Source organism: Nomascus leucogenys, chromosome 16 (assembly GCF_006542625.1).
Source record: "Nomascus leucogenys isolate Asia chromosome 16, Asia_NLE_v1, whole genome shotgun sequence".
NCBI lineage: Eukaryota > Metazoa > Chordata > Mammalia > Primates > Hylobatidae > Nomascus > Nomascus leucogenys.
Window position 1 is genome coordinate 44,269,753 of NC_044396.1, and position 23,939 is coordinate 44,293,691.

General features: G+C 41.6%; 1 protein-coding gene across 2 annotated transcripts in view; it reads left to right on the forward strand.

Moving 5' to 3' along the window:
• Window positions 1-23,939, forward strand: part of XKR4 (XK related 4) — a 417,353-nt gene that overhangs the window by 389,867 nt on the left and 3,547 nt on the right. The window contains exon 3 of one of the 2 annotated variants that reach the window (XR_004026245.1): window positions 16,363-18,520. Coding sequence is in view for 1 of the 2 variants with exons in the window: in XM_030795439.1 (XP_030651299.1) it covers window positions 16,363-17,309 (947 nt within the window). In the remaining variant the exon portion in view is untranslated. Of the gene's footprint in view, window positions 1-16,362; window positions 19,244-23,939 lie in introns of those variants that run through there. The other variant, XM_030795439.1, reaches the window with a different exon arrangement.

The following is a 23,939-nucleotide window of genomic DNA, read 5'->3' on the forward strand; positions in this document are numbered from 1 at the left end:
AGGAGGAGCTTCTTTCTGGCCACCAGTGGGGAGAGGACAGGATATGTTTCTCAAAGGAGATGGCTCAAGCAAGCATCACACACTTGTCAGCCTGGAAGGATGATGGAGGACTAGACCCAGATACAGTTCAGAGAACACAAGAGGTTCAAGAGAGAAGGAGGTGGAGGCCCTGAGCATTCCCAGGGGCTAGTCTGGGTCAACCCAAGGTGGGCATTCAGTAAGTGTTTACTGAATTGAACAACTGAGTATAAAGAAATCAGAAAAGAACACAACAATGTGAAAATGAATGGAGTCATCGCTGCTTATTCATCAGGGTCACTGAACTCAGGCTACAGACTGCCTGGGACAGGGGATTCATGTACTGACTTGACTTTGAGGTGAGTCTTAGTATAAAGCAACCCTCCATTTTTCCAGTGAAAGGAGAATATATAAAACAGTTTTGAAGCCAACTTAAGCATATAAACTTTTGGAACTGGAGATGAAATAGCTGAATGTCAATGTATACTATTTAATTCATTATCTTAGTCACAAATATTAATCAAATAATATATGGATTGAAAAAGTTTACTTCTTTCCTTCATCATCATTTTTCAGTCTTCTAGAAGGCATAGTTGGGGAGCACTGCTTCTGTCTTCTGCTGCCTGTTGAAGACGCAGCACTGCTCTGAACAGGTGTGTGAGGCACTTACTAGAGACAACACCTGACCAAGGTTCTTTCTTGCCATTTATGATCTTCAGAACTACTCACTATGTTGCTTTAAGAGGTTGATTTGTAAGATCCAAAACTTAATTGTGAACTCATACTTCCAGGAATGCTTCTTAAACTGAATTAAATTTCTGTACTTCCTTTTTTGTTTCCATCTTGTCCTTCTTTGTTTCACTGGTTCTGTCAGTAAATCTCTATAATCAGCCCAAACGTGCCATGATTTAGGTCACTTCAAATATGTAGGCCTTCCCAAACAGAATTTTGTTATTTAAAAAATACAGTAATTAACAGAGCACCTCAAAATTTGGCAGGTCTGCTAAAAGGTGACTCCTATTCCTAGGAGTGTGTATGGGGAAGAATCTCTCTATAATCATCCATGACAAATATGGAAGTAATTCACATAAGCTGGTGAAAGGCTTATTTATCTCTCAAAATAAGGTGATACTAGAAAAGACTGGCTGGACCAGCCTTGGTACTCCTGAACCTGGAAGCTGGTTATCACACACCAAGTTTCTAAAGGCTGCCAAAGTGCCAGCCATTTCATCCTCTAAGAACCCTAGACTAGAAGGATCCTTGATAGGTCTGATCATCTGTCCTTTTGGCAAGGAAGGCATCTCTCACAGCCAGCAATTTTCTAAAAGAAAGTTCACAGTGCTCCTGGTTAACCAAGACTGTGAGGTCCTTTCCTCTGGGCTTTGTTTTCTGAATGATGGAGGTAATACCTAGTATTTGTAAAACTCTACAGTTTACAAAGCACTTCCACAGCCTCTCTCTCCCCTACTCCCAGCACAGTCCTTGGAGTTAAGAGCAGAACCTACTTGGGCTCCAGGTGATACACCCACACCAAGCAGGCAGAATGGCCCCTGTATCTCCCCTCCCAGGGGCAGGAGAGACACCCACAGGCTGAGTCCTCAGAGAAGGTCAATGCTGCAAGAAGCCATGCAGAAAGCCTAGGGGGCAGAGTGGATAGAAAGGGACAAAGCGGCTTCCTGAGCCAGGATCCCAGGAGTCCTCCAGGTGGGCAAAGGGGTCCTCCAGGTGGAGAAAGGAGACCCTGAGACTAGGAGAGAGAGGAAGGGGTCTCCAGGCAGAAAGTGGATGAGAAGCATGGAGGGCGCAATTCTGGAAGGACTTGGTATGTCATTTATCTTGTGGGGACATAAATAGGGAGTCCTTGAAGGGTTTTCAGCTGGGGAGATATTTGATCAGATTTCCATCATAGACAGTTCATTTTAATTACAAACTAAAAACCCCATGGGAGGGAGAGGGGTTACCAGGAGGACAGATAGGAGGCTGCATCTGATGGGGTCCTAAACTCAGGGATGGGCAGATGGGAATGAAGAGGAGTCCACTCTCCCAAAGCCCTGCAGGGCCCCAGTGTGGCCCCCTCCCACCCCACATCTGATCCTAAATCCTAAACTGTGTCAGCTCAGATCAAGCTGCTGCTCCGGAAAAAGAGCAGTGAGTTACTCTCCTCTCCAAAGTGATCTTCATCATATTATTAGATGCTCTCATAGTCTGTCTTCCCCAGGAAAAACTCTTTCCTTTTTCAAAAGCCTTGAGCATCTCCCAGAGACAGCGTGTAAAGGAGCATGCCAAGTGATGCCCTAAGAGTTGCAGGAGCAATGGCCCAGGTCCCGTGCCCTGCGATGAGAAGGGTGACTGAGAAGGCTGGGCCACTTCTGAGCCCTTGGGGTCCTCACACGGTGGGCTTTCTCCCAGCCAGTCCAACCATTAGAGCAGAGAATGCTACCCATCCATGTCCTCAGGGTATTGAGTTGTTTTTTGTAAATCACCTAGAAAAGCATTGCTGGGCTTGAAAGCGCAATTTATTGCTGCATTATTAAATAGTCCCAGCAGCAAGCCACATTCTTTGTATTGACAGAGTAAAAATGAAGCAACCTAGGGGGTGGGACGCTGGAAAATAGGACAGAAGCCACGGTTGCAGTCCCTTCCCACTCCAGACACACAGAAAAAGCCCTTTTCCTGCTCCCCCTGAACCCCGCAGGCCAAGGAACCAATTCTATATTCGAGATCCTTAGAGAAAGCTACTGTGTGTAAAGGGTGAGGTATTTTTAAAGGGCATCCATTTCTGCCAGAAATTATTTGCAGAATGAAGCCAGGAAACATAAGCAATCAGAAGCAGACAAAGGAAGTGTCCATTGAGGTCCCAGGACCTCAGAAGGGTTTGGACAGGCATTCCCTCTACCTCCTGCCTTCCCCCAACCAGCCCCTTGCCCCCAAGTCCTTCCCTTTCTGCTTCCTTTTCAGCATCGGGAGGAACCCCCACATATAGGGACCCTATATTATGAGCTGGGCCATGCCCTCCTTTCTTGTACACAATTCAGGAAAATCCTGAGGAATGAAGCCATTAAAACCTGCTTCTGTCTCAGACTTCTCTGCAAATCCTGGAACAGCTTCGACTTCGCCCTTCCTTTTTTCCAACAAAGTGGCCTCTATTGCATAGGGCTTTAAGCCAATAATATTAAGTACACATTCTGCACAGGTAAATAATGGCCAGTATTTTTCCTCATACTTTGAGCTGATTTTTAAAAATATTATCCTGTCAAAAGCACTTCTTTTATATCTCTAAGGAAGAAAAAAATATTTATTCTGTAGCTTGTACCTTTTATTGTATTCTTTCTCTGTCGTGCTATTCTATTCAAACCAACTTCCTCCAATAAAATTTCCTTCAATCCCGGGGCATTGAAAAGCTCCAGAGTGGGAGTGGAGTGGGGAGGGAAAAACTGCAAGCAAAGCTAGGATTCAGAATGGCCAATTATATTTATAGAGAAACTTTTCTGTTCATAAAGTGCTCTAACGGACACATGGTGTCACTGATTCTCACTCACTCAAATCCATGAAAAATGGGTGAAGTCAAGTGACTCGCCCAGAGGCACGCAGCTCAAGAAGTGACCTCTGCATCTTCTAGAGCTCCACAGAAGTTGCTTTCCCACCCTCACTGTCATCTTCACCCAAGTATTGAGATACCTCCTGCCTCTGTCTGGAGGGTCCCCTTCCCTCTGGCACACTCTGCCCACTCATGGATCGTACACCCACCTTGCCACGTACGTACACGCACCTTGCTGCCAAAGGTGCCACTGCCTCAGGTGCCACTGCCTCAGGATGATACCCGAGTCCCTTTGTCGGCGATATCATGACCACAGCCTTCTGCCTCCTCTGGCCAGCCCTCCTCGGCCCTGCCTCAGACACACCCAGGCCAGCCTCAGCCACACCTGCAAGCTTTGGCCTGTGCCCATCTCTTCTTGAGCTGCCTTTCCCCTCCTGGACCAAGCCTTAGTGCACAGGTTCTCTCTTCTCTACACTCTGCTCACCATGCTGTAAATATGTATGTTGCAAATATGACTGTCTTCCACGCTGATTTTTCAGGTCCTCTAGGGAACGATGTTTGTGTCCTTAGTGCCTGGTACTTAGTAGGTGTTCAATAAACATTTATGAGAGGAAAGAATTGAGAGAGGGATGGAGAGAGGAGGAAAAACTGGGGAGGATCTGAGTCTGGGCCTTCTGAGTGCAACCCACAGGTCACTGGAACACAGCTACCAATACACCCCTCCACGGATGGGCACGCCAGTGTGTTCTCTCTGGGGTCTCTCCTTGGGAAACTCTCCCACCACAGGCGTTCTTTCTGCCTTCCTCTCTACCAGGTAGGCAGAGACTCATTTAAGCAGACTCCCAGCTCTCCTACCAGAAAAGGGCTTCAGGTCTTAAGGTTCACAAATGCAAATATTGGTGCCACCTTGTGTGATCATGAACATCCCACACCAGCACTGCCTCTACTTGTGCCACCTACCCCAACACCTGCCGCCAAAGCATGTCTTGTGCTCCTTAGTTTCATTTATCCTGGTCCCAGTGTGAGGCAGTGTGAGTGTCACCATTTCTCATCTTCTGGGCCCCCTTCCAAGTCCTCGAAGCATGAATAACTCTGAATGTGGGTGAGTGGATAGTAGTTCTCCTTAGAATTTACACTTGATTACGGACCCCAGGGATGCAGACTCACTCTCCCAGGGATGCACTCATTACACATTCCCCTAAATAGGCCAGTAACTGTCAATATTAATGATGCTTGCGGATCTTTTATGGCATGTGGGCCATCAAATTCACATGCATGGCAGACTACAAAGGCACCTTAGGGACATCTAGGAAGGAGGAACAGCTTAATTTCCATCTCAGAGGCTTTGGCCAGCATGGTCGGGGGTGAGGCTGGGTGGAAGAGCTGCCCTTCCCACAAATAGGGGCAGAATGAAGCGCTCGGGGGACCAGCCTGAACCTATCATGCCTGTTCACTCTGCAAGTGCTTGCCTGCTGTCCTGGAAATAATCAGGAAGTGTATCGAGATGTGGCACCTGTGGTCCTTAACAGATACCCACAGGTGGAAAGAGTCCCTTTTCAAGAGGCTTATTCACGTCCAGACTCCACCTTGTGTATAGGATGTGCTGACACCAGGAGGTTCCATAGGTTTGTTTGGTTGTTTGGCTGGCCACCATGCCTCTGGGCTTTCATGCAGACAGCACCACCTATGCCCACACTCTACTCATCTAAAAAGGTTTCTTTGGGTTACCAGGTTTCACAATTGGCCTAAAATGTTTTGATGCATATAGGAAAAAGTGTAAGGACTTCGAAGTCAGAAAAATGTGGGTGTAAATCCTGCTTCTGTTACATGTTAGAAATGTGTCCACCAGTGAAATGAGTGAGGGGCCAGGAAACTGAGGCCCATGGGCCACATCCAGCCCACCTCCTATTTTTCCATCTGTTTAAGTATTTATGGCTGTGTTCTCTCAATAACAGCCAAGCTGAATGCTTGTGACAGAGACCCATATGGCCGACAAAGCCCAAAACATATATCTGGGCCTCTACAGAAAAAGTGTGCCACCCCTGGGTAAGATTATTTCACTTCTCTAACCCTCAGTGTTTTCATCTGTAAAATGGACAAAATATTTACATTGAAGAAGCAGTGCTGTGAGAAATAAATGAGAAAAAGTCGGACACATGGCAATGCTTGCTTGCTACATGCTGGGATTCTTTTTGTTTGTTTGTTTGTTTGTTTTAAGAAGGAGTCTCACACACTCTTGTCACCCAGGCTGGAGTGCAATGGCATGATCTCAGCTCACTGCAACCTCCGCCTCCCAGGTTCAAGTGATGCTCCTGCCTCAGCCTCCCGAGTAGCTGGGATTACAGGCATGTGCCATCACGCCAGGCTAATTTTTGTATTTTTAATAGAGACAGGGTTTCACCACGTTGGCCAGACTGGTCTCAAACTCCTGACCTCAAGTGATCCGCCCACCTCGGCCTCCCAAAGCATACTGGGATCTTTAAATGCGGATTAACCTTGCTGTTTTCTAGCCATGTCATTCATGGACAGGTTAGAAAGGGACACAGCTTGTCTTCCTGTCTCCATCCATGTTTCCCTCTTCATTTGTCACCTGCCCCTGAAAGTAGAAAAGCTACAAAAAAAAAACAAAAAAATCATGCAGTGTCTTTTTTTTAAACGTGGGATGGAAAATAAACTTACCCTAAACAAAAACTTAATTTTATTGGGCATCTCAGGTTACTTATCATATCATCATTTTATTTTTAGTGTAAAATTAATCACACAATATGCAGTACTGAACAAAGAAGAGGGCCTTCTTGCTTTCTCCCATTTACAGAATTTTTTTCTCAAAGAAATTATTGTTTAGATAGTTTTCAAATTCCCACACTTAAAATCTTTGTCTTCTTGAGAAATTTTAATAAAACACTAAATTTTATAATGGAATGGAGCTATGTGAGATTACCTGAGATATGTTTTCCCAACCAGAAGGAAATAATCTTCCATATTTTTCAACAAGGAGGAGAGACACTTTGCTTCTCCCAACAACTTCCTTAAACTCTTTTTATATTAAAATTTTTTTTAATTTCAGTTCAGTGTTTTCCTTATCACCTCCTCAGCAGCCTTACAATTTGCCTTGCAAAGAAGTAGAAATCCTCCAAATGGATTACCAAAAGAAAGTATATCCCTACCAAAACTAAACATATTAAGGCATTTAAATATTTTTAATCAGAACTATTACAAGGTTTAAAACAGAGATAAAATGGCTTCAGTGCAGGGATACTGAGAAAGCCCTAGACCTGGTGGAGCTTGTATTACCTTCCTTCCCTTCACCGCACTCAGCAAAAATATGAGCATAGAGGATGTCAGGTTTTTTTTCAATTATTACCTTCCTTCAACTAGGTTAATTAGCTATGATTCCAGCCAGGAGGATCTACTGCTTTTATACTTGTAACTAAAAGACAATCTCTAAACACACTGCAGAAATGGGAAACCATTCTGGCTCTGAATATTCATTTTGTGACCTGCTACTCTTAGATCATATGATTCAACTCAAATATGGAACTGTCTTTTCTAAGGCAAAAACCCAAGAAGACTAGGAGGCCTCTTTTAGATCAGAAAGTGCAAAGAGGAGAAAAGCATGGCTTTCCTCCCAGGTGCTTGTGCCTCTGATCCATTTTGTGAAAAGAATCCAAAATCGATCCTTTGGCCTTGGCACCAAAATGGTTGCTATAGGCCTACAGGAATTAGTGTGAGGGAAGCCCATTAGGGAGCAGGTGCCTAAAGAGGGGGCAAGAGTTAAAGACCTCCAGGGTCCTCCACAGCCTGCCATGTACCCCGCAAGTGTGAACTGTGGGAGATTTGAGACCTCCCTGCACTTGGAGTCTCATGCTCCGGTTGTTGGTGAAGGTAACCATACTAATCCATTGTGGTGGACGGAGATTTGGAAGCAGGACTTCTGATGCCTGTTCTCCTTGCTAATTACATGAGTGTGGGCAAGTCATTTAACCTCTCCTTGGTTCTGTTTCCCTGTTTGCAAAAAACAATACTTGCCTCAAAATGTTATTATGACATTTAAATTGCACAAAGGCTGTAGTTGCCTAACATAGCACTGTGCACAAAGCAAGGGCCCAACAAATGCTTGTTGCTTCTTAATTTGTCTATGATTATAAGCCTCATATGCACTAAAGAAACTATAAAATTTCTTGAATGCAAGAAATCAATATTATACTGCCATCTAAAATTCAGTATTGTGTTTGTTAGTCAGTTGGTTTATTTAGAAACTATGCCTTTAGGGGAAAAAATTATGGTGAGAGGGTGAAGAGAAGATATATATGTAATGAATGGTCATGTGATCATCTCACCTCTGTAGTAGGGTTATGTTGTAAATCACCCATTCTTAAAACTACTTGTGAGAAGATACTTTAAATTTCCTCTAAAAATGTTGAAATCAACAGAAAGGATGAAGAAATGGGGAGAGAAAAAGGGAAGTCAAGATGTTTGCAGTGACGTTGGGAAGACAGGGAAATGATAAGAGAAAAGCTACTGTATGGCAAATGTACTCGTTCATTAAAAAGTCAAAAAAACAACAGTTGTTGACAAGGATGTGGAGAAAAGGGAATGCTTATACACTGTTGGTGGGAATGTAAATCAGTACAACCTTTATGGAAAACAGTATGGAGATTTCTCAGAGAACTAAAATTAGAACTATCATTCCATCCAGCAATCTCACTACTGGGTACATACCCAAAGGGAAGGAAATGATTATACTGAAAAGACACATGCACTTGTATGTTGATCGTGGCACTATTCACAGTAGCAAAAATACGGAGTCAGCCTAAGTGTCCATCAAAGGAGGATTGGATTTAAAAAAAATGTGGTACATGTACACCATGGAAATAGCACGCAGGCATAAAAAAGACTGAAATCATGTTTTTTGCAGCAACATAGATGGAACTGGGGGCCACTATCCTAAGTGAAATAACTCGGAAACAGGAAGTCAAATACCGCACTTTCTCACTCACAAGTGGGAGCTAAACAATGGGTACATGTGGACATATGGAGTGGAATAATAGACATTGGAGACTCCAAAAGGTGGGAGAGTGCAGGGGGGTGAGGGCTGAAATATTACCTCTCAGGCACAATGTTTACTATTTGAGTGATGGGTACACATAGAAGCCCAGACTTTACCACAACACAACATATGCACGCAAGAAATCTGTACTTGTGCTCTGTCAGTATATACAAGTGAAAAAATTAAAGTTTTTTTTTTAAAATGAGAGGGGAAAATGCACTAATTTAAAAAGTTAATAGGCAAGCAGAGAGATGGGTGCTGGGGATACCGTGGTGAGCCATAGGCTGCACACCCTCCCTCCTGGGGTCACATCCGTCAGTACCCACACAGATACAGAGCTACAGCAGTCATGCCAAGGTATGTTAGGACCGATGCAGGGTGTTAGGGGCTAGAAAAGGTTTCCCGAAAGAATGAATGATGCTTCAACTGAAAACTGAGGAATGAGTGGGAATTCATTGGAGAGAGAGGCTTTTCAAGGGAGAGCACAGCATTTTCTATCTGTGGGAAGAGAATGCGGCTTTACGTAGCATTTGAGAAATGGAGAGATGGCAGTGTGGCTGGAGCACAGACAGGCAGGTACAAGACAAGGCAGGAGAGCTCCGGTGGGCCCAGAGAGCTGCCAGGTTGGGCCTTCCAAGCTGTCCTGAGAGAGTCCCAGCCATCAGCACAGCCGTTCTGACTCTGGAAATAAAGAGAAAGGAGAAGTCAATGAGAGCCCTTTAGTTGATTCCGTATGAAGGGTCCATTTGTTGTTTTATTCTCTCTGCTTTTTTTTATGTTTGTAAGTGTTCATGATAGTAAATTTTTAAGTTAGAACAACAACAAAAAAAAGAGCCCTTCTCACCAGCTGCAATTTGGTTGTGAATGTGGGCCAGTGACCAGAAGTTTCTCTGAGAGTGCAAACTTTGGCTTGCCTGTCACAGGGGAAGGTTATGGCCTCCTTAGGGAGAAAGAAAAAGACAGGCTCATTCTCTTCGTGGAAGAATCAAAGAATTCGAGCACTTGGTTAATTTACTGAGCCTCTTCCATCTAGGGAATTAGGCTGTACATCCTACAAAGCATGCTCTGGGGATTTCCACGAATTCTTGTTTACACCCAGACCACAAACAACACAACAGGAGTTCAGATTTTATTACACAGTGATTTGGCATTTGCAGCTCAAGCTGAAATTGCAAAGAAGCAGAAGAAAGGAACAATAAAGAATCGTGCAAATCTTTTGAACACTTCATTCTCTCTGTGGTTCTGGCTCTACATTTGGAATACTCTTTCTTTTTTTCCTTCCGTCCTTCCTTCTTTTCCCTCTAAGTGCCAATTCTGAATATATGTTAAGCACTTTGCAATGCTCAAGGGGACAGAAAGATAAACAGGTATTTATCCCTGCCTAAAAGACCCCCTGTAGTGAGAAATACAATAATTAAACAAGCACAAAACTAAGCATAATTATAAACTGGGATCCATGCTCTTAAGGAACGGGAATGGGTACTTGGTATGGAAACATGTCTGTGGGGAGAACCAATTTACATCTGGGGGCCAGCGATAGCCCTCTCCTAGTCTAGAGGTTTCAAAATCAAAGGGACTCAGATTATAATGTTTTCATGGGGGGTTTTACAACTGACATTAACCCTTTATCCATTATTTCCAAGAGGAAATAATGCATAAGTTGAGATGATAGAGTTTTTGCCCACCGCACACACCCACTCTCAACCATACTCTAAGCTATCATTTTTTATAATCCTAATACAAAGAATTCTCTACCTCTCTCATTTAAACTGCTTTTAGACACAAATTAGAGGAAGGTTATAGGAAAACAATTTACTGATGATGAAAAGCAGAGTTTAGTGATGTTGAGTCCATTTAATGGGCGCTGTGGGAAGCCTTGAAATCGAATCTGAATTTGGAGCAAAGCCACAGGAATCAGAGCAAAGGTAAAGAAAAGAATAGTTGGAGCAGACAACTGGCATTTAAATAGAGTACCTTCCTTTCTTATTCTGAGATTCACTTGTGCTTTAAGAACATATGTGTAGTTAGATTTGGGGAACACCAAACATGTCATTAATACAACTTTTTTTTTTTTTTTTGAGACAGAGTCTCACTCTGTCACCCAGGCTGGAGTGCAGTGGCGCGATCTTGGCTCACTGCAAGCTCCGCCTCCTGGGTTCAGGTAATACAGCTGTTTTTTAAATAATTTCATTCCGTACTATGTTCAATAAGAAGAGGAAATAGGGGAGAGCAGAGTTAAAGCAGGGGAGGAGGGGAAAGAAGGGGAGGAAAACAAAGGCTTGAAGAGAGATGCCCTAAAGGGAACATACACCCATGAGAAGCAAAAAGAAGAGGGAAGAAATTCAGGATTTTGCTGTGCACTTGGACTACATCATATTGATTTCTATCAGTTCCCCTTGCAATGCTAATTTGCTAATGAGCTTGTATTAGACCCACAACCCTTATTCTGAAAAATCCTTTTTGAAAATGGACAAGTATCTTAGACATCTTCTGAGAAACTAGCCTCTGGCTTACTCAGCAGTGTCTACAATAATTCAGATGCACAAATCTGAAGGGCTAGAAGTAGCTATCTCCTAGTCTAGAGTTTCAAAATGAAAACTCTTGGATTATAATACTTCCAAATTCCTTTACCACCCTTATTCAAAAAAAAAGAATCTCTCTACATGCATATCTATTTGATAATCAGTTCAAAATGATGGAATAAACTGTCATACCAACTTTATGGTCATTGAACTGTTGTATTCAAAGTCAGATTAATTAGTCAGGCTGTGATATAGTAAGAAAGCAAAGACATCTGGATCAGCCCGACTCAGTTCAGTGACAGAAGCAATGCCCCAAAATGGTGCACATTATGAACACATGGATTTGGATGACTTTGGACATGGCATTTCAGTCAAGCTGCACATAAAATCCTTTTCTTAGAACTGTGGCCACCTATCTGGAAATTCATGTTCTCTCTAATTCTGAGAAGGGCATTACACTAGCAACAGGGGGGATAAAGTGAAGAAGAATTGTGTTCTTTCCACGAGAAAGCAAATGTTGTCACCTACAGCCAGATTGCTTCCAGGTATTTCATCGTAGGCCCATGGGGTTTCAGGTCTCACAGTCAGACACACAGTTCTGGGGCTCAGAAAGGCTGGGAGTCCAGAGGGGCATTTGCTCTCTGTTGGATTCAAGACATGGAATGACTGAGGCCACCCAGAAAAGGGCTGAGAAGGGAAGAGGACTGAGGACTGCATCCCAAGCAATGCCAGTAGCTAAAGGACAACCAGACCAAAATGGGGGAACAAGAAACAACAGGAGGGAAAACAGGAGACACATCTGAAATAAAGAAGAGGAAAGAGAAAAAAATCACAGAACGGTGTTTCTTGGGATAAAGGGGGCTCGTTACATGTTTGTAAGATCTGGGGAAGGCGCTCTTATAGAGAAAGAGATGGAATCCAGAGAAAGGCAGGTTAACTGTTAGCGCCCTTGTTTAGGAAGCAGGAGGGTTCACTTTGGAGAAGGACAATTTTCACCCAAGATAAATGGGAGGCAGGAGAGAGGGAAGATAACCTCTCAAAATGAGACTCAATTTCTTTTCTATAAAATAAGATTATTGCACTAGGTAAGCTCTAAGGTCTTATAACCTATTTTCACATTTTAAGAAATCATATATAATCCCTTTTAGTCCCCTGTAGCTGTTTTTATAGTTTGATCTTAGAAGCAAGTTTTCATGAGTGATATACTATTCATTATTTTGAAAGAAAAGACTGACAGACCCATTATATATTTCTTCCTGGGGCCACTGAAGGAATCTTCATATTTTAGTATATTGATGATGCTGAAAAAATACACTGTTCAATGTCACTTACATATTCCTGCCTAGGAATGTAACCATGAAGAAGCAGCAGGTAAACCCAAAATGAGGAACACCTTTTTTTTTTCTTTTTTTCTTATTTTCAAGTACTATACTCTTCAAACAATGTCAGTGTCATAAAGGCAAAGAAAGCATTTGGAAATATTCCAGATTAAAGAAAACTGAATTAATACAACAACTAAATGTAGTACCTGATTCTAGACTTGATCCTGTATAGGGGAGAAAAATTTTGGAATGGACATTGTTAATGTCAATTGGTGAAACTAGAATACTGATAGTGGATTTTTTTTAAGTACCGTATCAATGTTAAATTGATTGAAGTTGATAACTTTATGTGGTTACGTAAGAGAATGCCCCTATTCATAGGAAATAAACACTGGCATATTTTAGGGTAAAGGACCATAATGTATGCATTTAATCACAAATGGGTGAGAGAGAGAGAGAGACAGAGAGAGGGCAATGATAAAGTCAGTTGACAATTGGGGCAAATGAAATATAGATGTTCAATATAATATTTCTATTCTTATAATTTTTCTGTAAGTTTGAAATTACTTTCAAATAACAACTTAAAATACACATTAATAGCTAAAGGAGTGCTCAGAGTCCTGTGTTCCAGCACTGTGCCACTGCACATCAGAAGCTCCAGAGAACTCTAAGAATAAGGCCGTGCCTTGCTGAGGAAGTCTGTCTTGGCATGGGAAAAAACTGAGCTCATATTATTTGTATAAAGAGCAAAAGAACTAAGTGTTCTGTGGCAGTTGTGAATTTGTGAAGTTGTAAAGGTCTTAACTTGAACATGACCCCATATTTTCTGTTCAGCCTATATTTGTCTTATAAAAATCAATTGTTAAACAGACGAAAAAGTAAATAATAATCAAAGGAAGGCCCAGCGCACGGTGGCTCACGCCTAAAGTCCTAGCACTTTGGGAGGCCAAGGCGGGAGGGTCACTTGAAGCAAGGAGTTCTAGACCAGCCTGGCTAACATGGTGAAACCCCCTCTCTACTAAAAATACAAAACTTAGCCAGGCATGGTGGCACACGCCTGTGGTCCCAGCTACTCAGGAGGCTGGGGCATGAGGATCGCTTGAACCCAGGAGGTGACGGCTACAGTGAGCTGAGATCGTGCCACTGCACTCCAGCCAGAGTGAGACTCTGTCTCAAAAAATCATCATCATCATCATCATCATCAACAAAGGAAGAAGAGAAATTCTCATTGCTAAAGCAGAGAATTCATAAAGGGGGTATCACAGGGACATGAAATTTCCCTTCGGTATAGATTTTTTAAATTGTAAGATATAGAGAGAGCAAAGCTGATAGAAAGCCTTCATTTTTCTACAACTACAGTATCATCTTAAGTTCCTGGAGTGTCAAACGCAGACTGAATTACTCTTTTTACTCTTTTAGGACACGCAGTAAAAGGGGTGGAGATTACAGGGTAATTTGAAGGAGGCTAATGTTTCTATTCTTTTAAATCTGACAACAGATCATATCATCATTTCATGATACTGTGTACTTAAAGTTTTCTTACTATTTTTTCACTGCTTTGGAAAGCAGCCTTAAGTAATGTCTTCCTGTGCAAACTGGTAGAACCATTCTGACCACCCCGTGGACAACCCCGCTTCGGTTGGCCCGAGCCTGACCGACAGTGCAGTTATCTTCCTGAAGGCGGCGCTGTGCCCCAGCTGTGCTGAAGGAGGCCGGCGGGCAGTAAGGGGAGGGGCGTTCCCAGGCAGAAACCGAGCTGGGCGCCCCGTTTAAAAGCACAAAGGGAGCATAGTCTAGTGAGAAGCTACATGTTTGCAAATGGTACACATAAGGAGAGAGATATGAGCGGCTTCTATGCCCTACAAAGGCGTCGAAATTAAAACGGCACAACCTTTTGTTCTTAGATCCCCAACTGATAATAAAGATGTTCGCATAGTCATTATCCCATTACCTTTTATTTCGCATTTCTCTCACCTTCCTTTGTCATTTTTTAAACTTTTTCTCCTTCCCCCTCTTTTCACTCCAGAATTTGTTTTATAATTGATGTCGGTGTTTTCTGTTGCTTAGAAATTAAATTATCAGAAACTCCTTTGTATACTGGTCTCTAACTGACCTATAAATAGCGCCGCAGCTGCCTGTGACTTACAGCAATTAAAGATTTTTGTGCTAGCCAGAAAGAAAAGAAAAGAAGAGAAAAGAAAAGAAAAGAATAACCTGAAGGTCCCAGGGTAGCATGTCTAGTTGTTCTGCTGGCTTTATTGGGAGGAAATATGAGAAATGGCTCTTGGAAAATATTTTCCTTATCAATAATTGTTCTTTGGAGTTCACCTTACTCAAGGAGGATGTATCAGAAATAATTATTGGGGTTGAATGTATTTTCTGTCAATTAGTGTGGGCTTTTTCCACAAGAGTACTTTCTTTTCATTTTTCAAGGATCATAGACAACAGCTCTTCTCTATAAAAATATTTTTGAATAAAAAGTACCAATTCCATTATAAGATCTTGGCAATCAACATATCTTCTATTATTTCCAAAAGAAGAGAAAGGCTTTGATGGGGACTGGTTATGATTAATAATAGATTTGGTGAAGAAAAAGCCAGCCAGACTTTAAAATAGATGAGAGCATTCTTAGTCTCGGTGAGTCTTGGTTCAGCTCATTAAGGAAGCCAGCTGTGATGCAGATTGGCATACCATTTCCATAACAAAGAGGAATTTCCTGTAAGAGCTCTCTCCTAAAGGAGGCCAGTGTGTTTTCAGGTGAGCCCTGGCCACATCTGGACCATAGAGATGAGCTGTGCCATACAGGAGGTGGAACAAGAGTCGAGGAAAACAATAAAAATGACTTTTAACATTTGGAGGCCTACTTTTAGAGGGAATACCAACCAAATGGGGCCAATAAAATGATAAAATAAGAGAAGTGATTGAAAAATAACTTCAGCACAATCTTTAATCTATGAAGAGCTAAGAGATGGAAGACAGGGAGCAGACATGTCTTCTTTTATGGGAAAGGCAGTAAGGAACAGATAAAGGCTATAGGAAGAGTGCCAGATTGCATTAGGACAAACCGTGCACCAGGTATCACAAGAAACATTGCCAAGGATGTTGTACAGACACCTTTTTTTTAAGCACGCATAAACTGTCTTTTGTGAGTAAACTACATTTAATTCTGCTTACAAGCAGAAAGATAAACTAGGTAGTCCCTGGTTTCTTGTGATTATATATCCCCTTCAATCATGGAAGCACAAAGCTGCCAGGGAGCTTTGGAGATCACCCACTTTATAAATGAGGACACCTATTTTAACAATAGTCCAAGGTCATGAGGGTAGTAAGTGGCAAAGTTGAAGCAGCAACCCAGTTCTGACAGCCTCTGGTCCATGGTTATTTTCCCACTTCACAAAACTACCTCCTTAGTCCATTTACACTAAATAGAGAAAGTTAAACTCCACTCCATTTCCAGGCCTCACACCCATGCTGGGTTTGAGTAGCATTCCTATTAGCTTCATGACTTCTCCATATGGGTGAGCCTTAGAGAGGACAGATACGAGGATCCCCAGCTGAGTTAAAACCCAAAGAAAATCCTGGCTAACATGGCGAAACCCCGTCTCTACTAAAAATATAAAAAAATCAGCCGGGCATGGTAGTGGGCACCTGCAGTCCCAGCTACTGGGGAGGCTGAGGCAGGAGAATGGCGTGAACCCGGGAGGCAGAGCTTGCAGTGAGCCAAGATGGCGCCACTGCACTCCAGCCTGGGCAACAGAGCGAGGCTCTTGTCTCCAAAAAAAAAAAACAATGAAATTAAGAGTCTTTGCTGAGGTCAAAGCCAGCCTTCCCCAAGCCCCAGCTCTGTGTGACTTCCAGGGGGCATTGCTGCAACTGATTTTTGACAGACTGTCTTCCTGTTTGCCTTTGTAGGTTTCACAGCAGCAGCTTCCCTCGTTTCCCTGGCCTGGGCCTTGGCCTCCTACCAGAAGGCCCTCCGGGACTCTCGAGATGACAAGAAGCCCATCAGCTACATGGCCGTCATCATCCAGTTCTGCTGGCACTTCTTCACCATTGCCGCCAGGGTCATCACATTTGCCCTCTTTGCCTCGGTTTTCCAGCTGTACTTTGGGATCTTCATCGTCCTTCACTGGTGCATCATGACCTTCTGGATCGTCCACTGTGAGACAGAATTCTGTATCACCAAATGGGAAGAGATTGTGTTCGACATGGTGGTGGGGATTATCTATATCTTCAGCTGGTTCAATGTCAAGGAAGGCAGGACACGCTGCAGGCTATTCATTTACTATTTTGTGATCCTTTTGGAAAATACAGCCTTGAGTGCCCTCTGGTACCTCTACAAGGCTCCCCAGATTGCAGACGCATTTGCCATTCCAGCGCTGTGTGTGGTGTTCAGCAGCTTTTTAACTGGTGTTGTTTTTATGCTGATGTATTATGCCTTCTTTCATCCCAATGGACCCAGATTCGGGCAGTCACCAAGTTGTGCTTGTGAGGACCCAGCCGCTGCCTTCACTTTGCCCCCAGACGTGGCCACAAGCACCCTACGGTCCATCTCCAACAACCGCAGTGTTGTCAGCGACCGCGATCAGAAATTCGCAGAGCGGGATGGGTGTGTACCTGTCTTTCAAGTGAGGCCCACTGCCCCATCCACCCCATCATCTCGCCCACCACGGATTGAAGAATCAGTCATTAAAATTGACTTGTTCAGGAATAGGTACCCAGCATGGGAGAGACATGTTTTGGACCGAAGCCTCCGAAAGGCGATTTTAGCTTTTGAATGTTCCCCATCTCCTCCAAGGCTGCAGTACAAAGACGATGCCCTTATTCAGGAGCGGTTGGAGTATGAAACCACTTTATAAAGCAAAAGGAGTTGCAGGACCCACAACATCCAGATGAAGGGGTGACAGCAGGGCTGTGGCCATAATGACACTTCATCCTAGAGCAGGGCAGTGAGCTGTGAAGTTCCTAGTGGGACCGTCATCACCGTTATTATTTGATCCTGTCGGCTGGGGGTGGCTGGTCTCCTTCCAAAGCAGCTGCACCCGAGAGTCTCTGACTCCACCTGAAAGAATGACATTGGCTTAGTAGGACTCTCCATTGCTACCAAACTCCTCCTGCACGGTCTTGGGTGCACCCACCAGAAGGTACTATTATTATGGAAAAATTTTGCCTCCAATCATTAGGGTGTCTTGATGGCGTTAACTGATCTTTCCATAAAAATAGATTCAGTCATACACACATACACACACTAACACACACAAATTACACCAGTCTTCTGTCAAAAAGGCTTAGGTGACTTTTCTAGATGCAAAGCTCTGATTCCCACAGGAATATAAAAACAAAGCAAGAGAGAAATATCCCTCGAGAAAAAAAATAGTATTGCTTAGAAAAGAATTCATAAACCATTTTCTCATTTGGAAATCCATACCATGTGTGAAAATCCTATCCAATGGACAGCAAACCCAAATGTTGTTTACACATGTGTTAGCATTGATGGAGTGGTTCATTTTCTACACATTTCAGGATTTGTTTTATATTTTAAATTTTCAGTTGCGAACACCCTTTTTGACAGAAATCCTATGCAGCCCATGTACGCTTTCGACAAGACCAAGGAGCTCAATAACTTCATGATGTAAATTAAATAGTGATCATGATTCAGTACTCAATCGCAAAAATGTAACAGGTACACAAAGAGGAAGCGGGGAAAAAGGCAAAATGAGAGTCTGATTCCCAGGCGTGTGCAGCGCCCATTGGGACATAACGGCAGTGCGGCGCGAGCCAGAGGAATGGGCTGGAACCGGATCTGTTTCCAGACGCAGAACGAGTGGCTCTGTGTGACCACAGGCAGACGCCGACTCTGGAAGACGCCGTGCCACTCCTTTCTAGTGCCAAACACCATCCAACCACAGGACTGGCGTGGAAGCCCCAAACAACTGAGAATGAGTGGCATGAGCCCCCTAAAAGCAGGCGAGAGAAGGAGCAATCAAGTTCTCCACTGTGTACAGACGTTTCCTCCCCCCAATCCAAGGTCAAAGTGATGTGTCTTTTAGAGGCTTTGGGACACTTTTTAGTAAGTATGAGCAGACAAATGCAATGAATATGCTATGAAAAAACCCTTCTGAACTGAGAGAGGGCTTATCACTATATCCAGCTAAGATTTGTATTTGAATCATCTGTAAAGTCGCACTCTTACAACAAGCTTCTGGGTTTTAAATACCTCCGTACAGCAAGTAAACGTTCCCTGCTTTCTGTTCTCAGTGTCCTCGGTCATGGTGCTTTTCGTTGCATTAAAAGTGCCGGTCAAACTTTGATAGTATTTTTTTATAGTTGGTGCAGAGTGGAATAACTCATGGATTATTTCAATATTTTTGTAATAAAAAATATAGGATATACACATAGGCATCATCACTTTTTTTATAGACCTGGAATCGTTTAAAATACTTTAAGCATCATAATTACTTGGGATGTCAGAAACTGGTCCACAAATTCCATCAGCCTGCCTCAGCAGATTGAAAACATTTGTCTCTTGCAAGATCACCCTACTTTGCAAGTTGGTGCCCCCAGGAACCTGGCCAGGGGTGCTATCAGAATATCAGGTGAAGAGAGAATCAGCTTAAATAGAAAGGGCTTGTCAAGACTGGCCAATGTTTCCCAGGAAATCAAAGATGTAAGTGATTACTTTCATCCATCCATTATAACAAACCTGACCACAGTGGAAGATGTCTTAAACTTCCTTCCCTGATTTTATATTAACCCAACTGATAGATTAAGTATTAGTCAAACCACTAAAAAAGAAAAAGAAAAAAGTTTAACTTAATTATTTGGTTATTTGGACTAATTCACATAAAGTAGTCCAGTTCTCTAGCCACCACCTGTAATGGGTGTGTCATCCAGAGACTGTATCCCCACGATGACATCCACAGGAAGTAACAGAGGGCTCAACCTAGGACTTCTTTTGGTACAAAGCCCCAAATCATTTTTTTTTAAAAATAGACAATTTTTATAAGTAGACATACTTCCTAGTACTCCATGATTTGATCCTCCCAGCAAGATTTCCACTAAAAAATACTAATCTTTTTTTGGGATGTGGAAAGATTACCTAGTCACCAGTAAAGGCCCAGGAAAAGGCTCTTCTTGCCAGCACATGGTGAAAACATTCCACCCCCACTGTAGAAGGAAAAAATGATTTTGGCAAATTCTTCACTTTTGTGCAGAACCTTGAGTTATTAGCTTCATTGTTTCCAAGACAACTTTTAACTGATGATCTTTGGAAATTGAGTTTCTCAGCTGAACTGTACCTTTGATTCTATGAGTAAATCACAGATTACAATCTAATAGAGTCAATCAATCAACACAAACCCAACAGTCCCCATCATGCTTCAATCATGTAAGTTCTAAGTTATTTCTCAACTTGATCCCTCATTCAACATGTTAAGAGTCAGAATGAATACTATGTCAATTTAAAATGATGTACTGTGCTTTGACCTGGAGGTGAGATTGGCAGTAAAGAGAATGTAAGGAGGTTGAATTTTTCAGTGATTTCCCAAATACTGTAAATACTCTGTTATCCCACATCTTTGGAGACTATGATGTTTTAATTAGGCATGAATTCTTGTTAAGGAAAGAACATATCCACGATGTGATGAATTACAACCTTTCAAAAGATTACAAGAGCAAAACAACTTACTCTAGAGATAAATCATGATTTAGCCTTGCTTCCATGATTCAGGAAGCACTACACTGCCATCAGACTGTTGTGGTAATAACAACTTTTACTCGTTTTCTAGATGCACAGATAACAGAGAGTTTAAAGTATTTGGATTTAAAGAGACATTGTCAATGTACAAAGAAACAAAATTTAATTTTTGTATTTATATTTTAATTCTAACATTTCCTTTTCAATCTGCCATTAAACCCTCCGCAGACAGTAACTGGAGAATCCCAAAGGAAAAAATTGGAAATGCTGGGTTCCTTATCTGCAGGCTCCTTTCTGGGTCTAGTCCACTTTGATTCCATTTAAGAGGGAGATCTGCTCTTACTCACTTTTTGCATAGGATCAGGAAATTTTCTAAAGGAACAACATTGTAATTTGTTTTACTTTTAAACTTGCATTTCTAAATATGAAACCATGTTTAATGAATAATATAATGTGTGTGTGTGTATCTTAACCATAGTGACACTTTAAGTGTTTGTGTGAAAGAAAAGGAAATAATTTTTCCATGTAAGTCAAAGTTTAATCTCCCAAAATGACTATGTCCTTTAAATCCTCTTTGCTTATTTATTTAACTACATACTGTCTAGTTCAGTAGTATTGACTTTGCGGACACTTAGTTACTACTCATTTATGACAAATGCTGTTAACCCAACAAATATAATAAATTCTCTTACTGACATGGCAAGAATATATAATTCAAGTATTAGCAAAAGATAATCTGAAGATAAAAGTAAAATGAAGTATTTTATTGTTAATTTCTGAATGCCCAATTTATTTTGCTCTATGAGTAAAGGAAGTGATTGCACAGAACAATTAAAAGTGAATGAGAATAATTGAAAACTCAATGGCTGTTTTTTAAAAATATGTGCCTTTTAAGTGTGTGTGTGTACATACATATATGTATATATACGTACCTGTATATGTATGTACACACATACAAACACACACACTTTCCAACTAAAGTAACAGAGATGAAAAGGATAAAGTATATACTGCTTTTGAATGCATATAAAGTGGTATGTTATGCATATAAAGTGTACATAAACTTTTTAGAAAAGAAGCATTTTCCTACTCCTTTTTCAAAAACCAACCCAAGCTTACAGTCCATCTATAAGATCAACACACTTACGAACTTCAGTTGGAAATACCTAAATATAATTCAGCACTTCTTAGCTCGAATGAGTTTTATCACTTCTGAAGGATCTCATCTTTTAAACAGCTGAATAAAATAGTTCTGTGTCACTTCAAAGTTTCTTTCTCTGAACAGATTGAATTGAGCAAAGAAAACCTCTTCTGTCCTTACCAGGATTGTGTAAGGTTACACATTTGCTTTTAAATATACCAAATGCCATTGAATGGAAACAAGTTCTGACACAATGTTTAGACAAGAATCCAGAGATTTTTTTCTAATGAACCATTTTCTAGACTAAATATATGCTCCCTTGCATTTTCCACATATCTTTGCCATTAGCCATTGCTGTTTCTATATAAAGCTTGGATGAGATGCCTGCATTTTTATGTGCTAAGGAGAATTCCTTAAAGCCTTTTTAAAAATAGCTCATACTGTCATTCAGATTATAGCTCAGAGGATGGTTGAAGCGCATGGTGAAAACACAGGAGGACTGAGGTGATCATTCCTATAATTTCAGTGACAGATGCAGATCAATGTTCTTTGTCTCGGCAATCCAATGTCATTTTTGAAAACAATCAAAATGATCGCTTGTGTCAGCTTCTAACTCATAACACTCCTTCTCCCACCTGATGCTCCAGTGTTTCAAAATGGCCAAGGATGGGCGATTCCACTCTATCCCCCATTGCTGAGACTCTTGTCTGGACCTGTAACGGGCCATGAAATGCCCTGAGCATTCGAGTGGCATCCCTTCTCCTCACATAGGCACCTGGGTGGCAGCATCAGGCCACTGCAGAGCTCTCTGTGTTGACATATGTCTTGTCTAGTTGCTGTCCTAAAAATGGGCACGTCGCAAGCCTCTCAATCAACAGCCTCGACAGTATCATTACTCATTCTAAAGTAAAACTGCAGAATGTGGGTGGAATTGTATAAAAACATAATGAGCCATTTAATTTTGCTAATTGAAGCAATTAGGCTAGCACGCAAGCAGCCTGCTCTCACAGCAGAAAGCCACATGGAAGAAGTGCCAAACAGCCATTTGCATTTATATATATATATATATATATATTGCAGGCAGTGACCTAGCCCCCAAATGTAAAGCTTTTGTCAACCTCGAGGCCTATATTCTGCTAAACAAGAGATGGCTTAATGTCCTTGAAATATTTTCGTAATATACTGACAGCCTATGTCATAAACAAGCTGCCTAAATCAAGTTTTGCTTTTTGTTATTTCATTTCCCAATAGACTTTCTTACGGTTCCATCTCCCATATTGAGAGTAGCTCACCACGATGGATGGTTTACTGTGTACCTAGTGCTGGACTAAGAGCTGTAGCTATGTGGTTTCATTGAGTCCTCACTGCCATCTGTGAGTTAAGCATCATTTACAGATGACAAAATCTGTAAATGGCTTAGAGATGTCAAGCAATTTGCCCAAAGCTCCCACAGCTAGGAAACAGCGGGGCTGAGGGTTGAGCACAGCTTTCAACAACTGCGACTTCTGGGAGCCCAATGACTCTTCCCACAACATCTAGTCATGATTTGGCAAGGCTTCAGAAGAAGCAGAATCATGGTCTGATGATCAAATTTTTCCAAGAAAATTTTATTTAAAAGTCAAAGATGTCCTTCAAAATGAACAGTTGAAAATGTAAAAGTCGATGTGAAATGGAAGTCTCTATCACCTGTAACTAAATTTTACCTTAACTCTAACTCATAGTAGGCAGATAAATGCTATTCTTCCATTCCAGGCAACTGTCCCCCTCCTATGGCTCCACTATGTATTCAATTAAGTGATAAATATAAATTAACCTGATGCCATGTCTCTTGTATTTTATATGTGTAAGCTATTTTCATCCAATTAAGCAGACTGAAAAAAAACTAAACCCCATTACTTACTTTGGCATTTTGACAAGATAGAGAGGAAAAGAAAGAGAGAGGGAGAGAGGGAGGGAAGGAAGAAGGAGGGAGGGAAGGAAGGAAGGAAGGAAGGAAGGAAGGAAGGAAGGAAGGAAGGAAGGAGATCTAACAAGTCTTTGAAGTGATGTTTTTAAATTATAAGGTAATTCTGTTTCACTGCCATAATTTTTCCCTAAATTTTATTTAATATCTTGCAGGTCACAAAATTTAATATTTAAGGGGATTATTAAACCACTAGCTTGAACAATCATATAAGTCTAGGAACCTTATTTTAGTGTTAGATGCCAATAATACTGCAAGTGTCGACCAAATATTTGTTGAATTATAAAATAATTGATGTGTTCTTTCCCTTCTCACTTTAGATATAGCATGTCTGAAGGTCTGCAAGATGACAGAGTTGTAACCCATTCAATGATATTGTTGCCTAGTAAGCTGTGCGTGTGTTGTTTGAACTTACACTAAAAAGGTAGCCGATAATAAACCAAAAATTTTCTCAACCCTGGTGTTTATTTTTAAAAAATCTTCAACGATCAATATGAATGTAGTGTATTAAAATACAAGTAACTATCTTCCTACTTTGATTTAAGAGATCTTTATGAATTTATATAAAATTAGAAGTCACTGATTTTTCTAGGAAATAGCATGTAAAATAAATCTAAGTGTTGCTTTATCACTTTATTTTATAGATGAGACAACTGAGATCCAAAAAGAACAGGTAATTTTTGTGACCA